The 20,377-nt window shown below is 37.7% G+C and overlaps 2 protein-coding genes across 14 annotated transcripts in view; both read right to left on the reverse strand.

Moving 5' to 3' along the window:
* LOC138333691 (myosin-IIIb-like) overlaps positions 1 to 2,766 on the reverse strand; it is a 45,385-nt gene extending 42,619 nt beyond the window's left edge. For 4 of the 6 annotated variants that reach the window (XR_011210022.1, XM_069282230.1, XM_069282228.1 and 1 more), the window contains exon 1: positions 2,587 to 2,766. Coding sequence is in view for 4 of the 6 variants with exons in the window: in XM_069282230.1 (XP_069138331.1) it covers positions 2,587 to 2,700 (114 nt within the window). In the remaining 2 variants the exon portion in view is untranslated. The remainder of the gene's footprint in view (positions 1 to 2,586) is intronic. The other 2 variants (XR_011210021.1, XM_069282227.1) reach the window with 1 other exon arrangement.
* Positions 2,767 to 10,354: 7,588 nt separating this feature from the next.
* Positions 10,355 to 20,377, reverse strand: part of LOC138333692 (uncharacterized) — a 41,012-nt gene continuing 30,989 nt past the window's right edge. For all 8 annotated transcript variants that reach the window (XM_069282235.1, XM_069282232.1, XM_069282233.1 and 5 more), the window contains 2 exons: positions 15,110 to 17,617; positions 10,355 to 11,650 (listed from right to left, as the gene is read on the reverse strand). In XM_069282235.1, the coding sequence (XP_069138336.1) occupies positions 11,595 to 11,650; positions 15,110 to 17,612 (2,559 nt within the window). In that variant the 5' untranslated portion in view covers positions 17,613 to 17,617 and the 3' untranslated portion in view covers positions 10,355 to 11,594. The remainder of the gene's footprint in view (positions 11,651 to 15,109; positions 17,618 to 20,377) is intronic.

Consider the following 20,377-nt stretch of genomic DNA (forward strand, 5'->3'; position numbering starts at 1 on the left):
ATCATGGTGGGTTGGGTTATCATGGTGTGGTATCATGGTGGGTTGGGTTATCATGGTGTGGTATCATGGTGGGTTGGGTTATCATGGTGTGGTATCATGGTGGGTTGGGTTATCATGGTGTGGTATCATGGTGGGTTGGGTTATCATGGTGTGGTATCATGGTGGGTTGGGTTATCATGGTGTGGTATCATGGTGGGTTGGGTTATCATGGTGTTGGGTTATCATGGTGGGTTGGGTTATCATGGTGTGGTATCATGGTGGGTTGGGTTATCATGGTGTCGTATCATGGTTTGGTATCATGGTTTGGTATCATGGTGTGGTATCATTGTGTGTTGGGTTATCATGGTGGGTTGAGTTATCGTGGTGGGCTGGGTTATCATGGTAGGTTGGGTTATCATGGTGTGGTATCATGGTGTGTTGGGTTATCATGGTGGGTTGGGTTATCATGGTGTTGTATCATGGTGTGTCGGGTTAACATTGTGTGGTATCATGGTTGGTTGGGTTATCATGGTGTGGTATCATGGTGGGTTGGGTTATCATGGTGTGGTATTATGGTGTATTGGGTTATCAAGGTGTGGTATCATGGTGGGTTGGGTTATCATGGTGTGGTATCATGGTGGGTTGGGTTATCATGGTGTGTTGAGTTATCATGTTTGGGTATCATGGTGTGGTTTCATGGTGTGTTTGGTTATCATGGTGTGGTATCATGGTGGGTTGGGTTATCATGGTTGGTTGGGTTATCATGGTGGGTTGGATTATCATGGTGTGGTTTTATGGTGGGTTTGGTTATCATGGTTGGTTGGGTTATCATGGTGGGTTGTCATGGTGGGTTGGGTTATCATGTTTGGGTATCATGGTGGGTTGGGTTATCATGGTGGGTTGGGTTATCATGGTGGGTTGGGTTATCATGTTTGGGTATCATGGTGGGTTGGGTTATCATAATGACCATGATAATTTAGGAATGACGGGTTATGGTGCGCCTCTACAGCAGGACTGGAGACTTATGGAGTCTGCTTCAGTTGGGATATCCATGTTTGGATTGTAGACAAAAATAAACATAAAATCTTAGAAACCATGTAAGCTAATATTCTGATACAGAGAGATAAATATGATTGAATTATTATGTTTCACCTGGAGAAACAACACGGATACTGAAAATTCATGTATCGTTAATACACCTGTACATACTGAAGGATTTTATAACTCTCGACCTATTAACTTCACCAGAGACGATTTTTATATAAAAAATCATTTCTCATCATCTGGGTCAGATAGACTGTCATGGTGACAGAAAATCAATACTGATGCATAAAGGTAAGAAAATTATCTTGGTGAGAGTAATTTTACACTAGATCTTTGATGGTACAGTGTTTTGTGAGACAAGAAACATGTACATATCTTTATAATTTTTTTGTTCATGTGATTTTGGTTCCTTAGATGATAATTTGGTCTTACACCGTAAAATCTTGATAATAAGCCACGGCCTTTTTTCTTTTTTTTTGTAGAAAATCCCAGGTTTATTTTCAGGAAAAGACTTTTTTAAGCCTGCCTTATTTTAAAGTTATTTATTAACGTATGATAGTTACTTATTTTTCTAACATGCAAAAAAAAAGTACATTAGATACATGAAAATGTGATAATAATACTTTGTTTGGTTTGTTTATTTTTACGTTATTAACAGCCAGGGTCATGTAAGGTTGCCAGGTTTGTTGGTGGAGGAAAGCCGGAGTCGAAAAAACCCACCGGCCAGCGGTCAGTAGCAACTGCCAATGGATTCGAACCCGCATCCCAAGGTGGAGGGCTTGTGGTAAATGTCGGGACATTAGACTACATGGCCACCAAATGCCCCTATATAAATAATACAAATATGCATTTATGTATATGCAAATATTTAATTTCTATATCTATATTTCATATTGACCACCATCAGAAAAAGTTGTCTTATATTATAGGTTATTTCCTAGGAAGAAATCCAAGCTTTCATAAATCAAAAGGGGCCTATTTTCAAAACTGGCATATTTTAAGGATATATTTCACTGTAAGAAATTCAATTCAAGACTGGCTTATTTTCGATTTAGACTTATTATCGAGATGTTAGGGTATGCATTTGTATGTATAAAATGTGTATAATATTGAAGATTTTGTATTACAATGTAACCTCTTCTTTGCTTGTTTTAAGCTTTTGTTGAATTTTAAAAAGCAGATAACGTCCATGATCTTATAATAAATGCCAACACAATAATACAGGCATTAGCTAGCAAACTTTAGCGAGAATAGACTAGGAAGTGGTTTGGTGCGTTTTGACCATTGACAGTAGCGTTAGCCTTAAGTACAATGTATAGAATCGGCTTGTTGACAGCTGTATGGTCAACTTCATCTAATATTGACGGTACCAGAAATGTTATATATGTATTAATCGATTTTGATAGGTATATACAGCAGCATTATAACACAATGACATTCATTCAAAATTTGTGCAAAACAAAATACCTACAAATATACAGTACTGGTACGTACTATACATCACGATACCTGCCAATGTGTATTGGCCTTATATATATGTGCAACACCTGTCCAAATACTTACGTATATGTTGTTATTTCTGTACCTCGCTCGTAATTCCTCAAGAAGAACTTTGTCGTCAAGTTTGGCCAAAGTAGCCAAATCCTCCACTTTTCCTAGGGCGGGTCTACCCTCCATGGTCGATATGTAACTTCTGCTTCCTGCTACCCGTCTACCTGTGTTTTCTTTGCTCAGTGAACCAGATCGTGCACGCTATTTTTAGATCGATATAACACTGATAGGTCATTTCCGATGACGGTATAGCAAGGTAAAAATAAACTGATAGTCTGCTGTTCATTGTTCGGTCGTGATCGTGGTGAAGATGAATCAGGCCACACCTATACTATCGTGTGTCAACATAATCCCGAGGTGTGCACAATAACGTATTAAAACTCACTTTCCTATCAAACCATTTATTCTTCAGCATGTATCACAGACTTGTAGCATTTTTTGTGTAACAAGTATTTTACCGTTATCATTTTCTCGACAGAAAGAAAATGTAATAATTGGAACTAATTATGTAAATTATGCATTATTAAAAAAACCGAAAACCTCCATTTACACCGAACGTAAAAAAAGAATCGAATACAAAATTTACCTTCAACAAAAAAAAAAACAAAGAAAACTTTTGCTTTTCCTAATATCAGAAACAGAGAAAATTTGATTACTATTAAAATCTCTGCTAATATATAGTCAGCTCCAGTTACCTATTAAAACGACATCGTACGATAAATTTGACCTACGCTACTTCAGTGGCATATTTCAGATGCATCGATCTATATTTTTCACCATTTCTGCCTAATATTTATATATTATGGCGAAAAAGCAAACTAATATTACAGACAGGTTTAGCGGACTACTAACCTGTACGAAGCATTGAAAGTTGATGAAAAGACTACTGACTACTAAAAAGAGAGTGATATGCTGGAACTATTAGGTACATGTACAATGTATATAATACAACTGAAATAAGATTTAAAAGTCTTTACGGTCGTCAATTTCTATATTCTGCATGTATCGTCAATTTCTATATTCTACACTTGTCGTCAATTTCTATATTCATGTGTCGTCAATTTCTATATTCTACACTTGTCGTCAATTTCTATATTCATGTGTCGTCAATTTCTATATTCTACACGTGTCGTCAATTTCTATATTCTACACGTGTCGTCAATTTCTATATTCTACACGTGTCGTCAATTTCTATATTCATGTGTCGTCAATTTCTATATTCTACACTTGTCGTCAATTTCTATATTCATGTGTCGTCAATTTCTATATTCTACATGTGTCGTCAATTTCTATATTATACATGTGTCGTCAATTTCTATATTCTACACTTGTCGTCAATTTCTATATTCATGTGTCGTCAATTTCTATATTCTACATGTGTCGTCAATTTCTATATTATACATGTGTCGTCAATTTCTATATTCTACATGTGTCGTCAATTTCTATATCCATGTGTAGTTAATTACAAAAATACACCATTTTTAAGATGTTTTAGGCGTCTGGATTAAAAAATCGGTAAAAATCCTGCTCTACGTTGGACTATACACGTGTATACTCTACATTGTACACGTGTATACTCTACATTGTACACGTGTATACTCTACATTGTACACGTGTGTAGACGTGCATAGTTCTATGTAAGTCCGCTAAACCTGCCTATATTATTAGGCTTTTTTTCTTTTTTGCCTAATATATAGTCAGCTCGCGGTACCTCTTAAAAATGTGAAATCGTAGGCCAGATTTGGCCTACGCTACGTCAGCGGCATATATTTCTAATATATCGTCCATGCAATGCCGGGAAAACGTACACATACCTATATAACTGGCCAACGACAGCAGAATCTTAATGCAGAGCTATGTATAACTGACTAACGAACGGACTTTTGAATGTTGTGCAGCTCGACATTCGACATTCAACATTCGGAACTTATATATAACTAACTAATGAACGGACTTTTGAATGTTGTGCAGCTCGACATTCGACATTCAACATTCAGAACCAATAACTGACCAACGACAACAGAATGTGAATGTTGCGCAGCTCGACATACGACATTCAACATTCAGAACTTAATTGCCAACGACAACATAATGTGAATGTTGCAGAGCTCGACATACGACATTCAATATTCAGAACTTATATATAAATGACTAACTAACAGACTTTTGAATGTTGTGCAGGTCGACATTCGACATTCAACTTTCAGAAATTTTGTATAACTGACAAACGAACGGACTTTTGAATGTTGTGCAGCTCGACATTCGACATTCAACATTCAGAACTTATGTATAACTGACAAACGAACGGACTTTTGAATGTTGTGCAGCTCTGACATTCGACATTGAACATTCAGAACTTATGTATAACTGACAAACGAAACGGACTTTTGAATGTTGTGCAGGTCGACATTCGAACATTCAACTTTTCAGAAATGTTGTGCAGCTCGACATTCGACATTGAACATTCAGAAGTTATGTTTAACTGACAAACGAACGGACTTTTGAATGTTGCGCAGCTCGACATTCGACATTCAACATTAGGAACTTAGGAATCTGAAAATATGATCATCGTTTTTAAGAGAAACATATATGCAACCCATGTACATCTACAATTATTGTTAACATCCTGGAATGGTAGTAATTATAATCGGTTGTTTTGCCTGGCATGTCGTTGGGTAATCTGCTCACAGTAGGTACCGGAATCGGCCGAGGTTTGCCGAAAGAAATAAATCTACGAATTTAGTCGGGAGCAGCCGATCTTAGTAGATCTTAGATTAGATGGTTAGACCGATAGAATGCATCAATTTGCATTTTATCATTTATAGATAAAAAATGGAAATAGCAGTTTTATGACTCATTTCAGTCCATTTTGATAGTAAAACAATATATATGTGCAAGTCTAACTAATATGCTTGCAAAGATAATAATACTTTGACATCAAATATTTTTAAATAAATCAGTGTATCCGACAAAATGGGAAGCAAACTATTTGTCGGGGTTTGACCGGTTGACGGAGAATTATTTCCTATGTGTTATACTTTTCTATCCCTATTACATGTGCTAATTCTAACGTCAATTCCTCAGATGTGTTAAACACGGAGACTTGGGAAATTAGGGGAATTATCTGTACATGGGACTTTACAGCTAGTTTTTCTATCATACATCTTGGATGCTTTTTACTGGTTTCTATTGAACATGCTTAATCAATTCCAATGAATATATTAAGGATATGTCAAAATGTATTAAGCTTATATTACCTGGTCCCTCTGATGTTGCCCCGCCTCGTTTACATGTTATGCATGTGCCCATTTTATTAAGATGTCATGACATAAGGGCTTACAGGTATAATAAAAAGAAAGTTACCGAGATTGCCTTCACAGAGAAACAATTTATAATCGTAAAATGAAAAATATCCTAACTCCACTTTGTAAGTGACGATATAAACCCAAGTTACACGTAATTTATGAACGTTATAACTTACTTTAATGTGTTTCTTTTGAATAGTTAAACGTTAATTTTGGGCAGAGATGCAAAGATAAACAGGTATTAAAATATTAATAGAGAGGTTAAGCAATCTTACGTGTACGTGTACGGGTACGTGTAAACGGGGAATCCCCTGAATTTAGTGTGTATGACGTCATCATTTTATATGTTGCCTCGTATCTGCGCATGCTATACATAGTCATAACTTGTAGCGCGACGATTACACGTACGTACAAACGTGTAGACCTGTTTGAATGCCTCTGTATTTCAATGAGTTTTACAGTAGTTTTTTATGGATTTATGCTGTATAACAGTGTGTAATTGCGTTTGAATAAGGCACAGAATATTGAGAAATTGATAGCTGAACAGAGCTAGCCAACATACATGTAACTCCATACACGTACACGTCATAAAACGTCGTTTTCATGACGTAAACAGATAACGTCAAAGTATACGTCTACGTGTAGTCTACACGTACCCGTACACGTACATGTAAGGTTGTGCTTAAACCTAAATATTTAGAAAGATCGATTTTAGTTTGTATATATATAATGAAGTTCAATTCTGGTGGTATGTTTCTTTTTTCAAACACAGGTACATAATGTACCAAGGTGTAATCAAAGCTCTCCTATTATAAGTATTTTATAAATTTGCTGTAAAAAGTATAACAGAATAGAGCTATAGACACAAGGCTGGAAATACACACCACTCTACTTCAATCGCCTACAAACCCCATTTATTCCAAATAGACAAACTATTCAGGACATATTTAAACAGAGTATGATATAAATGGCGATAGTGTACATATACTTCAAGTGACGCTCGCGACACTAGACGTGATCGTATATACGTACTGGCAGAAAGTTATAAACATATTTTTTGTTGTAATGTATTTCTATGGTGTATGTCATCATACGAGGCATATATAAGCAGTTTATTTGTGAATCTGACCACGTAACTCGAAATAAATGGGGTTCGGGCAAATGAATAATGGCTTGAAGCCACGCGGCAAGTAATAAAAAGATGTTTGCTGTTTTTCCCTATTTACATTGGTTTGCTCTTAAAACCGACGCCTTGATACAATGAGTCCTTTAAATACTGTAACAAATGAGACATTTTACGGATAAATCCATAATATCCTAGATTATATAATATTGTTGACTGTTGCGTGATTGAGAGGTCGATTATACTACAGGCGTTTGGCTATATGTAAATCTGTGTCAGTATTACATATATATAGAAAGAAAAATATCTATAGATCCAAACGCCTGTGATTATACTGTATTCATGTGTATAAGGGAAACTCTTGGAAAATGTCTAATCTCAATATTGGGGAATTTCGAATAGCCCATATACATTAAGAGTTACAATTATCTCCCTTAGACCGTACTATATGTAATAAAATTGCACCTTGTAGAACGATGAAACTTATTACTACACTAGGCGTTGAAGACGAATTTATAGTGGTCCATCATTGAATTGAAACAAACTCCAGAAATTATTGTATTTTTAATGTTTTCTTTTTTGTACATAAAATTGCTGTTGTTTATAAATTTGATATGTACATCCATAAAGTCATACAAATATATCGCACTCATTTCTGATACAGTTTACACATATTTAACAATTTATACAGCTTTGGTCAAAGTTCACATTTCTAAAACCTCTGGGGCGGCAATATTTTCATCAGTTTCCCATACACCCTTACCCTTCCAATCTATAAGCTGAGTTTACTTAAATTACCCTATCCACCTCTGTTCAACTTCACAAAAGACGCAGGTGGTCATACTTTTTCAAACCTTAATTAGAATTCTTTTGATTTAACATAATACAGTGTACAAATATCAACTATCCTCATTATAAATCATAATCTGCTTCGTGTCGATGTCAAATGAAGCTTATTCTCATCAATGGTAACTAACATTTTTAGTTTTCTTATTTTTAAACATACATATTGTATATGTATAATGAAAGCTGACAGCATCACAGAATTTTTTTCTGTGAAACATGAGACCCGAGGGTCATATAACTTACAATTATTGTAAAGACTTTTCAATCTATGAAGAGTATTTAATTCTACCACCTCTGTGAGTAGAGAAGAAGATTTTTGAAATTTTAGTCAATGTTACCCCTTTTGGACCCTCATACAGCCTCCTGGGGGATGGGGACCATATAATTCATAATTGTGATTGGTCTTATGCCTTTAAAGGTTTGTACAAAATTTTACTGAAATTGCTTCAGCGGTTTTGGAGAAGAAGTCGAAAATGTAAAAAGTTGATTGTCGCATGACGGATGACAGATGATGGACAACGGACAATGGACGATGGACAAAAGGCGATTCAAATAGTTCACCATGAGACTACCTCTCAGGTGACCTAAAAACTTATGCATGGAAGATGAAAATTGGAAGAACACAAAACATGTATAGATTTGTAAACACTTTTGGTCAAGGATGCATTTACCAACATATTCGAATGATGTCTAAATTTTGTAAAAACATCAACACAACAAAATAACAAAATAAAGAAAAATTACAACCCAATAATTTGGAACATTATGTAAACCTGTCAATCATTAGATCAATGATGACATTAGAACATATATCACATAATTGACAAATATATCAGCTTTATGGCACCAGGTTGAACTCAGTAAAAATAATGCCCTAGTTATACTATAAGACTTGTAAATAATATTTGTAACAGTGACGACGAATGATGATGTCTAAGAGTGTATTATGTATAAGACTCAAATGAAGATGCATGATATCAGAATTTTTTAAAAGAGTGTGATAGAATACAATCATAAAAATTGAATTTATCAAAATACAAATGTGTAACAAGAGGTCCATGGGCATTAATGGTCATCTGACTATTGGTACAATACAACAGAGTAGAATTACACAGTAGAGGAGAGAACAATTTTTTGATAAAATACAAAAAATCAACTGTTGTACTTATTAATAAGAAGTCTTTTAAAAGTTGAACTTACTGTAGAGTACCAGTATACTAGATAACCCTTCTGAATTTGAATGAAAATAATGGCTATTTATTGAACAAACGTGCATTTCGTAGCACTTCATCCCAGCATGATACATGCCCAATATAAGGGCCCTTTGGTACATGAAGCTGTTTGAATTAAAAGTTTACAAACAACACACAGTGGTGGACGAAGCATTATGACAATGGGTCATATGGACTCTTTGGGTTTGATGACCTAAATACAGAAAGAAAACTTATCAAAGGCACTCTTAATTTATTATGTATGCACAAACCTACATATTGATATACATTTTTATAATACCAGTAAAACAAATTTTTTAGACGACTTACTTTGGGAATTAAAGAACATTGTACAAATAGATTTCTGTAATAATAACAGAAAATCTTCCTAGTATCTTTGAACTTAAATCTAACAAAGTCGCTAAAATTAAAGCACTATTGAATGCTGAAGATAAGAGTCAATTTTACAGTGGTGACAATGGACACCACATAAATTCAACTTTATATATACATCTTAGAATGTTTTCGCCAGTAATTTGTAATGGTAAACATGTTCATAACCAGGGATTTATTAATATAAAGAAAAACTTATTTACATATGCTTGTCATTACTTTTGTCATGTTTTTGCAATAATTGTATTTCTGAATAATACATAACCATCAAACAGCATGCTTCCACAAATGTGCAGCTAGGTGTGATATACATCAGAAAATAGCATTGTTTTAAATTTCAAGTACATGTACTTATTTGCACATTCAAACCAAATTTTTTAAGCAATTTCTTTGAAAGAGTTGTCTCCCTTCTTACAGGTTTTATGGAAGCTAGAGCTGTTAGCTATAGGGACACCATACAGCTGTTTTGTCCTAGGACTTGTCAGTGATGTTAGGGACACCATACAGCTGTTTTGTCCTAGGACTCGTCAGTGATGTTAGGGACACCACACAGCTGTTTTGTCCTAGGACTCATCAGTGATGTTAGGGACACCACACAGCTGTTTTGTCCTAGGACTTGTCAGTGATGTTAGGGACACCATACAGCTGTTTTGTCCTAGGATTTGTAAGTGATGTTAGGGACACCACACATCTATTTTGTCCTAGGATTTGTAAGTGATGTTAGGGACACCACACAGCTGTTTTGTCCTAGGACTTGTCAGTGATGTTACTGGGACACACATACAGCTGTTTTGTCCTAGGGAGCTGTTTTGTCCTAGGACTTGTCAGTGATGTTAGGGACACCACACATCTATTTTGTCCTAGGATTTGTAAGTGATGTTACGGACACCATACAGGCTGTTTTGTCCTAGGATTTGTAAGTGATGTTAGGGACACCATACATCTATTTTCTATCCTAGGACTCGTCAGTGATGTTAGGGACACCATACCACTGTGTCCTAACCACTGTTTTGTCCTAGGACTCGTCAGTGATGTTACGGACACCACACAGCTGTTTTGTTCTAGGATTTGTCAGTGATGTTACGGACACCACACAGCTGTTTGTTTTCTTTAAGATTTTTAAAACATAATCATTTTCATGTGATGGAATAAAAGATGACTCAAACACTATCTATCTGTACACAAACAAAAACATGGAATAATACTGTCATGAGCAGAACATATAAAATTGATCTAAATCTCTTCACTAGTATCTTATACACTAGAGAGAGTTATCTAAAATACTCTGATTCTAACAAATAAAACATGATAATATCAACAGGTCATAGGAAGAAATACACACATCTTTGATAGTCGTTTTCATCATATTATTTACAGCATGAGAACAGTAAACATTAAAATATAAATCAAAGCTATTATATATGCATATTCTGTAGCTTGCTATAAACATATAGTATTTGCTAGGAAGCACTATTTTACTTACCTGCATCCAGTTTTTAAATGCATTTTAGAAAATTGAGAAATCACTTGTTAATACTTACAAAAAAACTAAAATAAATTGTAACTTTGGCAAATGTAGTTAGTTCAGAAATCTTACTGTCCTTTCTTTGGTATAACATGGATATACATGTGACAGGGCTCAGAGTCACAGGCATTCCTCTATTAATTCTAATGAATCACTTCTAATTCAAAACTCTCAGTAAAGCATTACAGAAGTTAAGGAAAGTACTTTATCTTATGATAGCTCTTTTGACTTCTGTAATGTTTTCCTATTGATTATGGTTGGAGAAGTTAAGAAATGTATTGGTGTTGTGTTATATATCTGTGTATTACAGACATCTTTAACATTGAATATTGGCATCCTAGGGGAGATAACTAGCAGAGCTGATAAAAATCAGGTTATGATAGCACTACAAAGAACCTGATGAACATTTCTACTGGACCGGATGCACACCAGTTTTACCCAGTTGTACAGTACTTGGACTTGATGTTCAAGATGAGACTTATATTGGTTGTCAATGAGAATAAATAATAAACCAATGACTCTAAAGAGTTTGCCTTTTTTCAGAGCAAAATTTTTTTATAAAAGTTTGAAGAGATGGTACGTGTAATACTGTTAACCATGTCTGGCCACTGTTGGAGCTAGTCCAGAACTATAATGGATCCCCCAGCTTTCTCACCAGTCTCCAGTCCCTCTCCTGAAATATACAACAAGTATCTTCATTAAAAATATATTCTTAGACAAGAGGCCCATACAAATGATTAGATATAATATAGGGTTATTTTTCCTCACCACCTCAGTGAATTAAAAATACAATGTAAATATGTATGTTTAGATTTAAGAATATACCGTAAGTTATTTTCTGGTTCAGACATTCACTGGTTCAATCATTGACTGGTTCAGTATACATCAATCACTGGTTCAGACCATGACTGGTTCAGTATACATCATTCACTGGTTCAGACAATGACTGGTTCAGTAAACATCATTCACTGGTTCAGTCAGTTGTTGGTTCAGTCATTCACTGGTTCAGATATTTACTGGTTTAAACTATTTTTTGGTTCAGTTCAGATATTTACTGGTTTAGACTGTTATTTTGGTTCAGTCATTCACTGGTTCAGATATTTACTGGTTTAGACTGTTATTTTGGTTCAGTCATTCACTGGTTCAGATATTTACTGGTTTAGACTGTTATTTTGGTTCAGTCATTCACTGGTTCAGATATTTACTGGTTTAGACTGTTATTTTGGTTCAGTCATTCACTGGTTCAGATATTTACTGGTTTAGGACAGTCATTCACTGGTTCAGATATTTACTGGTTTAGACTGTTATTTTGGTTCAGTCATTCACTGGTTCAGATATTTACTGGTTTAGACTGTTATTTTGGTTCAGTCATTCACTGGTTCAGATATTTACTGGTTTAGACTGTTATTTTGGTTCAGTCATTCACTGGTTCAGATATTTACTGGTTTAGACTGTTTATTTTGGTTCAGTCATTCACTGGTTCAGATATTTACTGGTTTAGACTGTTATTTTGGTTCAGTCATTCACTAATTCAATCCTTACTGGTTCAATCCTTTACTGGTTCATTTGTTCACTGGTTCAGTCATTCACCAAGTCAGTCATTCACTAATTCAGTCATTCACTAGTTCAGTGCTTAACTGAGTTTATTCACTGGTTCAGTCATTCACTAATTCAATCCTTACTGGTTCAATCCTTTACTGGTTCATTTGTTTACTGGTTCAGTCATTCACCAAGTCAGTCATTTACTAATTCAATCATTCACTGGTTCAGACTTTCACTGGTTCAGTCATAATGACTCACATTTGGTTATACTTTATACATATTTTAATGTTAAGCATCAAGTTTAACCAATTTATGACATGAAATATTTAATTGTAGCAACTCACCTTATTAAGATTCACATATTGAAAAGTACAAGTCTACATCAAGTGTTTTCCTGAAGTTAGGCTATATTGATTTTATTGGATACATATGGAATTGATCCCACTGACAAGCACAGCTGTTGCCATGGTAATTAAGTATCTAATTATGTGCTCATGAACAGCTGTAATAGATATGGGGCTTATTTTTGATTATTAGAAACGGTTATGGTATAGCTAATGAGTTAGGACATTATCTACAGAACTGTTAACTGAAACAGCTCAATACTGATATTACAGTGATAGGTGTTTGGGTGGGGTAGTTGTTGTTGGAGTACAAAGAGAGGGGTGTTGGGGTGGTGGTTGTTGTTGTTGGGGTACAGAGAAGGGAAGGTAATGGGGGTGGGGCAATTGTTGTTGGAGTACAGAGGGGGGAAGGTGTTGAGGGTGGGGCAGTTGTTGTTGGGGTACAGAGGGGGAAGGTGTTTGGGGTGGGGCAGTTGTTGTTGGGGTACAGAGAGGGGAAGGTAATGGGGGTGGGGCAATTGTTGTTGGAGTACAGAGGGGGGAAGGGTGTTGAGGGTGGGGCAGTTGTTGTTGGGGTACAGAGGGGGAAGGTGTTTGGGGTTGGGCAGTTGTTGTTGGGGTACAGAGAGGGAAAGGTGTTGGGGGTGGGGCAGTTGTTGTTGGGGTACAGAGAGGGGAAGGTTTTGGGGATTGGGCAGTTGTTGTTGGGGTACAGAGAGGGGAAGGTAATGGGGGTGGGGCAGTTGTTGTTGGAGTACAGAGGGGGGAAGGTGTTGAGGATGGGGCAGTTGTTGTTGGGGTACAGAGAGGGGAAGGTTTGGGGGGTGGGGCAGTTGTTGTTTGGGTACAGAGGGGGGAAGGTAATGGGGTGGGGCAATTGTTGTTGTTGGGGTACAGAGAGGGGAAGGTGTTGAGGATGGGGCAGTTGTTGTTGGGGTACAGAGAGGGGAAGGTGTTGGGGATGGGGCAGTTGTTGTTGGGGTACAGAGGGGGGAAGGAGGTGTTGGAGGTGGGGCAGTTGTTGTTTGGGTACAGAGAGGGGAAGGTGTTGGGGGTGGGGCAGTTGTTGGAGTGCAGAGGGGAAGGTGTTGGGGTCGGGGGGCAGTTGTTGTTGGGGTACAGAAGGGGGAAGGTGTTGGGGATTGGGCAGTTGTTGTTGGGGTAACAGAGAGGGGAAGGTGTTGGGGATAGGGCAGTTGTTGTTGGGGTACAGAGGGGGGAAGGAGGTGTTGGGGGTGGGGCAGTTGTTGTTGGGTACAGAGAGGGGAAGGTGTTGGGGGTGGGGCAGTTGTTGGGGTACAGAGACGGGAAGGGTGTTAGGGTCGGGGCAGTTGTTGTTGGGGTACAGAAAGGGGAAGGTGTTGGGGATTGGGCAGTTGTTGTTGGGGTACAGAGAGGGGAAGGTGTTGGGGGTGGGGCAATTGTTGTTGGGAGTACAGAGGGGGGAAGGTGTTGGGGGTGGGGCAATTGCTGTTGGAGCACAGAGGGGGGAAGGTGTGGAAGGGTGGGGCAGTTGTTGTTGGGGTACAGAGGGGGAAGGTGTTTGGGGTGGGGCAGTTGTTGTTGGGGTACAGAGAGGGGAAGGTAATGGGGGTGGGTCAATTGTTGTTGGAGTACAGAGGGGGGAAGGTGTTGGGGGTGGGGCAGTTGTTGTTGGGGTACAGAGAGGGGAAAGGTTTTGGGGATGGGGCAGTTGTTGTTTGGGTACATAGGGGGGAAGGAGGTGTTGGAGGTGGGGCAGTTGTTGTTGTTGGGTACAGAGAGGGGAAGGTGTTGTGGGGGTGGGGCAGTTGTTGTTGGAGTGCAGAGAGGGGAAGGTGTTGGGGGTGGGGCAGTTGTTGTTGGGGTACAGAGAGGGGAAGGTTTTGGGGATGGGGCAGTTGTTGTTGGGGTACAACACGTAGCTATCTTTAAATGGTAACAATTTGAATGCACACAAAATAGATTGACTAAAGGCAGCAAAGCAATGTTTTGTTGCAAAGATTTTGTCACCAGCTGGTATTAGTAACTTGTTAAAATAATTGAACCCATCAGAATGCTAGAATTGTTGTTAATTTCCACATAATAAGACTGTGCTGTATTGTTACTTGTAATTATAAGTAGGCTAAAACCTAAAAAAAATAGCTGTAAGAAATACCAACCTCCAGATCAGGAAGAAACCCAACAGAATATCACATGATGAGACTGAAAACAGAGATGGAAAGGATCGACCATCAAAATTGAAATATCTAAACGACATCACTTACCATTTTCATTCCCCTTTTGCTGGCTGTGGAGCTTTCGCACGGCTTCGTCAAGACGGCGGCAAGGTTGTTTATTAAGGCCAGGAGGCACACTAGAGTTAGGCCTCTTCCTCTGATGAGCTGAATTCTGACTGCCATTTTGGTTTTCGTAGTTTGTCTTAGTGGAAGCACTATCGTTTGCTTTATCTGGCGATGTAGCCCCACCATTTTGAGAGAGGGTTTTGTGAGGTTCTGTGGATCCTATTTTACCACGAAACACATACGTCAGTTGAGGGAAGAACTTCTCCAAGTCATCAAAATCAATCATTTTGTTACATTTTAACACGGTCACAGGTAAACTATAATAATGAATAAATGCCTTTTCCTCTTCATCTGTACAAGTCACAAGAGGAACATTCAACACATTTTCTAACGCAAAAAGAAACTCATTCACACTACACCCATTAAAGTAAAGCTTACACACAGCTTCAACCAGACAAAACTTGCCTGTACGCTTTGGTCCATTGAGGTGCATACAAGATATGCTTTTGCCACCCAGCCACACTCCTTTAATGCATTCTGTAAGAGAAGGCACTTCAGCTTTTCTGTTTTCCTCAGGCTTGCCCTGCCCAGCTTGTATTCCTGAAACTGGAGATACAACCTGAGCTGGAGACTTGACACCATTGCGCTGGTGGAGCACTGGTGATGCCCCACTACTATTTCGTGACCTACTCTTGGGATGGTCATTATTTGTGACGGGTGAAGGGCCTGTTTGAGGAGAAGTACGTGCGATGCTGCCTGTATTGTGAGGACCTGACATGAGAGGAGGAGGAGGAATACTTTGACCAGGCACCACCCCACCATTTTGACCTGAGTTGGGATTGCCACTAGCGGTATATGGAGACTGTCTGGATTGGTTAGGCAATGCTGATGGTGGCGCCACTCTACCAGGGATAGACTGGCCGGCAGCCATCTGTTGGTGTTGTGACTGGTACTGATGATGTGGTTGAGTGTTTGGAGAGCGAGAGTAAGGCATTTTGCCCCTACCAGAAGATATCTTGCCTGACTGGTCACTCCACATAGAGGACTGACTAGTACTAGGAGGTCTATGTTGCACTGAGCCTCCACTAGAACTCCGCGCTGGAGAAGGAACTTTCTGTTTGCCCATCACACCTGGGGCTGCTCTCACTTGACTATTCATCTGTTGTTGATATGGTGGAGGCATAATGGGCATCGGACCTGCACTACCAAAGCCATTAGACATTGGATTGACAGTCACATTAGGTGGACCACTTGGTACATTGTACACATTATAAGGGAATCTGTTGTAGGAAAACATATAACGAGGGTCCATGAAAGCAGGATGAATTCCACCAGGTGGCCCAGGCCCTCTAGTGGGAGGAGGGAAGCGGTCTGCAGCCATCTGCATATTTTGTCCCTGAACTGGATGGTTAAGAGGAGGTCTTGACTGTTGTGGTGGCTGCTGTGGTGGCATCATGTTAGCCATTGATTGCACTGTCTGTTGAGGCATGGCTGGCACCTCCACATACTGTGCATACTCTAATGGATTGTCAGATGGCAGGTCAATAACTGTGATGGGGAAATGTTTCATTACTTCATTCAGTGCCACCACTCTCGTAGTCTTGGAGAAAGAGAAATTAAATCCCACCTCTTTACAGGCTTTGTTTAACAGATTGCATTCCTCTGGCTCAGGGAGGATTCCTTGAGCAGGAACATTGAGCGAAGCCGCATACCTCATCACAGATAAAGGCACGTACTTGTCCTTGTTTTTGTAGATGTAAGGCGTGACTGTATTGTTGACCTGTATCCAGCCACATCCCTGACTTTGACTCTCCTGAACTAACGCCTGGTTGATCTGATGCTGCGGGGGAGTGTTTACAATGTGTTCTGGGAAGGTCTTTTTCACTAAGTTATGGAACTCACTGAAGTCCTCTAGCAGCACTATTAAGTCTTTGGTGTTAAATTCCTTTTGTCCGAATTCGCCCCCACAATGCACCATGTTAATCTCATTGAGAAGTTTAGCCTCATGTGTAGTGATAAAATAACTAGTAAGAGGTTGGTGTTTGCCTAATTCGTCGGGGTAAGAGTTTGGATACCGACTTAATAACTTCTGTTCCACAACTCGTACAGACATAAACTTTCTGTCTTTTCGGAAGATGTAAGGCACATTGACACCATCGATTGTCGTCCATCCAAACATGCCCTTAAAACTAGGATAGTCTATTTGTGATTCTGGCACTTTCTGCTTTACTGGTTCAACTAGCTTAGTGTTCTGTGGGTCCTGGTGTCCAGGAATTTGTCTAGCAGCCATGCCATTTTGCAGATATTGATTGTTCAGTGCTGCCACCTGAGATGCATCTATGAGGGGTGGTGGAGGTAGGGTGTTATTGTAACCCTCCTCCCCAATCTGTTGCATCACCATGTGACCATTCTGCAAGGTCGCCGGTGTTCCTTCACTGGCAGAATATCTATCATCATTTCTCTCTCGTTTGATGTGGACCTGCATGGTGCCTGAAATTTTAAAATAAAAATAATTAATGAAAACACAGATTGTAATCATCTATACAATTGAAATAAGTACTGCTGAATACAGTGGATTAATATCCTGATTAAACCAGGATCAATAAGGTTTTCACGTCCGAAACAAGCATTCAGTGTAAATGCTCATGATCAAGTCCCCTGCTGGTCCCTGCAAGATATTAGTGACCTGAATCTATTTTTAGTATTACTGACCTTTGTGGTGGTCCTTTTTGACATGGTATGGTTTGGGCCTCTTTTTGACCCCAAATCAAGCATTTTTTTCAAACAAAGCAACTTTTAAGAAATAAGATGTTGCATTTGGGCTATTTAGTAAATCCTTGATTCAATTGTAATGGAATTGTTTTTTATTTTGGAGCTTTAGATGCCATGATTACCATCCAAAATATGCAAACATTAGACAACTTTGAAAATTTGGCCGGGACTTTTTTGCCTGGTCTGATATATTACACATAGGTTAATATTTACTAAGAATATATATATGTAGGTATTAAAAATACTTTAAAAGAAAAATATATAGTTTGCTCAATGATGCGCTCTATAGGAAAAATATATAGTTTGCTCAAGGATGCGCTCTATAGGAGAAATATATAATTTGCTCAAGGATGCGCTCTATAGGAGAAATATATAGTTTGCTCAAGGATGCGCTCTATAGGAGAAATATATAGTTTGCTCAAGGATGCGCTCTATAGGAGAAATATATAGTTTGCTCAAGGATACGCTCTATAGGAGAAATATATAGTTTGCTCAAGGATACGCTCTATAGGAGAAATATATAGTTTGCTCAAGGATGCTCTCTATAGGAGAAATATATAGTTTGCTCAAGGATGCGCTCTATAGGAGAAATATATAGTTTGCTCAAGGATGCTCTCTATAGGAGAAATATATAGTTTGCTCAAGGATGTGCTCTATAGGAGAAATATATAGTTTGCTCAAGGATGCTCTCTATAGGAGAAATATATAGTTTGCTCAAGGATGCGCTCTATAGGAGAAATATATAAGTTTGCTCAAGGATACGCTCTTATAGGAGAAATATATAGTTTGCTCAAGGATGCGCTCTATAGGAGAAATATATAGTTTGCTCAAGGATACGCTCTATAGGAGAAATATATAGTTTGCTCAAGGATAACTCTCTATAGAGAGAAATATATAGTTTGCTCAAGGATGTGCTCTATAGGAGAAATATATAGTTTTGCTCAAGGATGCGCTCTATAGGAGAAATATATAATTTGCTCAAGGATGCGCTCTATAGGAGAAATATATAGTTTGCTCAAGGATGCGCTCTATAGGAGAAATATATAATTTGCTCAAGGATGTGCTCTATAGGAGAAATATATAGTTTGCTCAAGGATGCGCTCTATAGGAGAAATATATAGTTTGCTACAAGGATGTGCTCTATAGGAGAAATATATATAGTTTGCTCAAGGATGGCGCTCTATAGGAGAAAATATATAGTTTGCTCAATGGATGCTCTCTATAGGAGAAATATATAGTTTGCTCAAGGATGCGCTCTATAGGAGAAATATATAGTTTGCTCAAGGATACTCTCTATAGGAGAAATATATAGTTTGCTCAAGGATTGCTCTCTATAGGAGAAATATATAATTTGCTCAAGGATGCGGCTCTATAGGAGAAATATATAGTTTTGCTCAAGGATGCTCTCTATAGGAGTAAAATATATAGTTTGCTCAAGGAATACCTTCTATAGGAGAAATTATATAGATTGCTCAAGGATGTGCATCTATAGGAGAAAAATATAGAATTTTGCATCCAAGGATACTCTCAAATATAGGAAATTCAACCTATAGTTAATTTGGGATCATGTAAGTTTAGGATGGTTTTATATAGTCAACTGCCACTATCATCGATTGCAAATATATGATATAGATACCTTTGTATTCGTGTGTTGTAACAGGTATAAGCTTCTTTAGGAGAAATATGTTTGCTCAAGGATGTACTCTATAGGAGAAATTTACAGTTTGCTCAAGGATGATGACTCTATAGAGAAATATATAGTTTGCTCAATGATGTGTTGTATAGGAGAAAATATATAGTAACCTTACTCTTTGTATTTTGTGTTGTAACAGTATTGATACCATACCGTATGAAATTTTGTATTTTTGTGTATAATAACACTCTATGATGAATTAGTAGATGCTATACATAAATTTGTATTTTGTGTTTGTAACAGTATGACGCCTCTATACCCATACCCTTTGTATGATGTGTTGTAACATTGTATTACAATGTTCTATTACCTGTGTATATAAAAGTTACAGATCAATACCTTTGTATTTTATGTATAGTCTGAAATATATACCATTTCTTTTGTGTTGTAACAGTATGATACAATACATTTGTAATCTTGAGTTGTAACAGTAAGATACCATTACCTTTGTATTTTGTGTTGTAACAGTATGATAAAATACCTTTGTATTTTTAGTGTTGTAACAGTATGATACTGCATATTACCTTTGTATTTTGGTGTTGTAACAGTAGATACACTTTGTCTTTTGATGTATGTAACAGTAAATATATACCTTTTGTATTTTGTGTTGTTAACAGTATGATGATACCATACCTTTGTATTTTGTTTGTAAACAGTTGAAACCATACTTATCTATGATACCATACCTTTGTATTTTGAAACTGTTGTAACAGTATTGATACCATACCTTTGTATTTTGTGTTGTAGTAACAGTATGATACCATTACCTTTGTATTTTGTGTTGT

The sequence above is a fragment of the Argopecten irradians genome, chromosome 10 (assembly GCF_041381155.1).
Source record: "Argopecten irradians isolate NY chromosome 10, Ai_NY, whole genome shotgun sequence".
Lineage (NCBI taxonomy): Eukaryota > Metazoa > Mollusca > Bivalvia > Pectinida > Pectinidae > Argopecten > Argopecten irradians.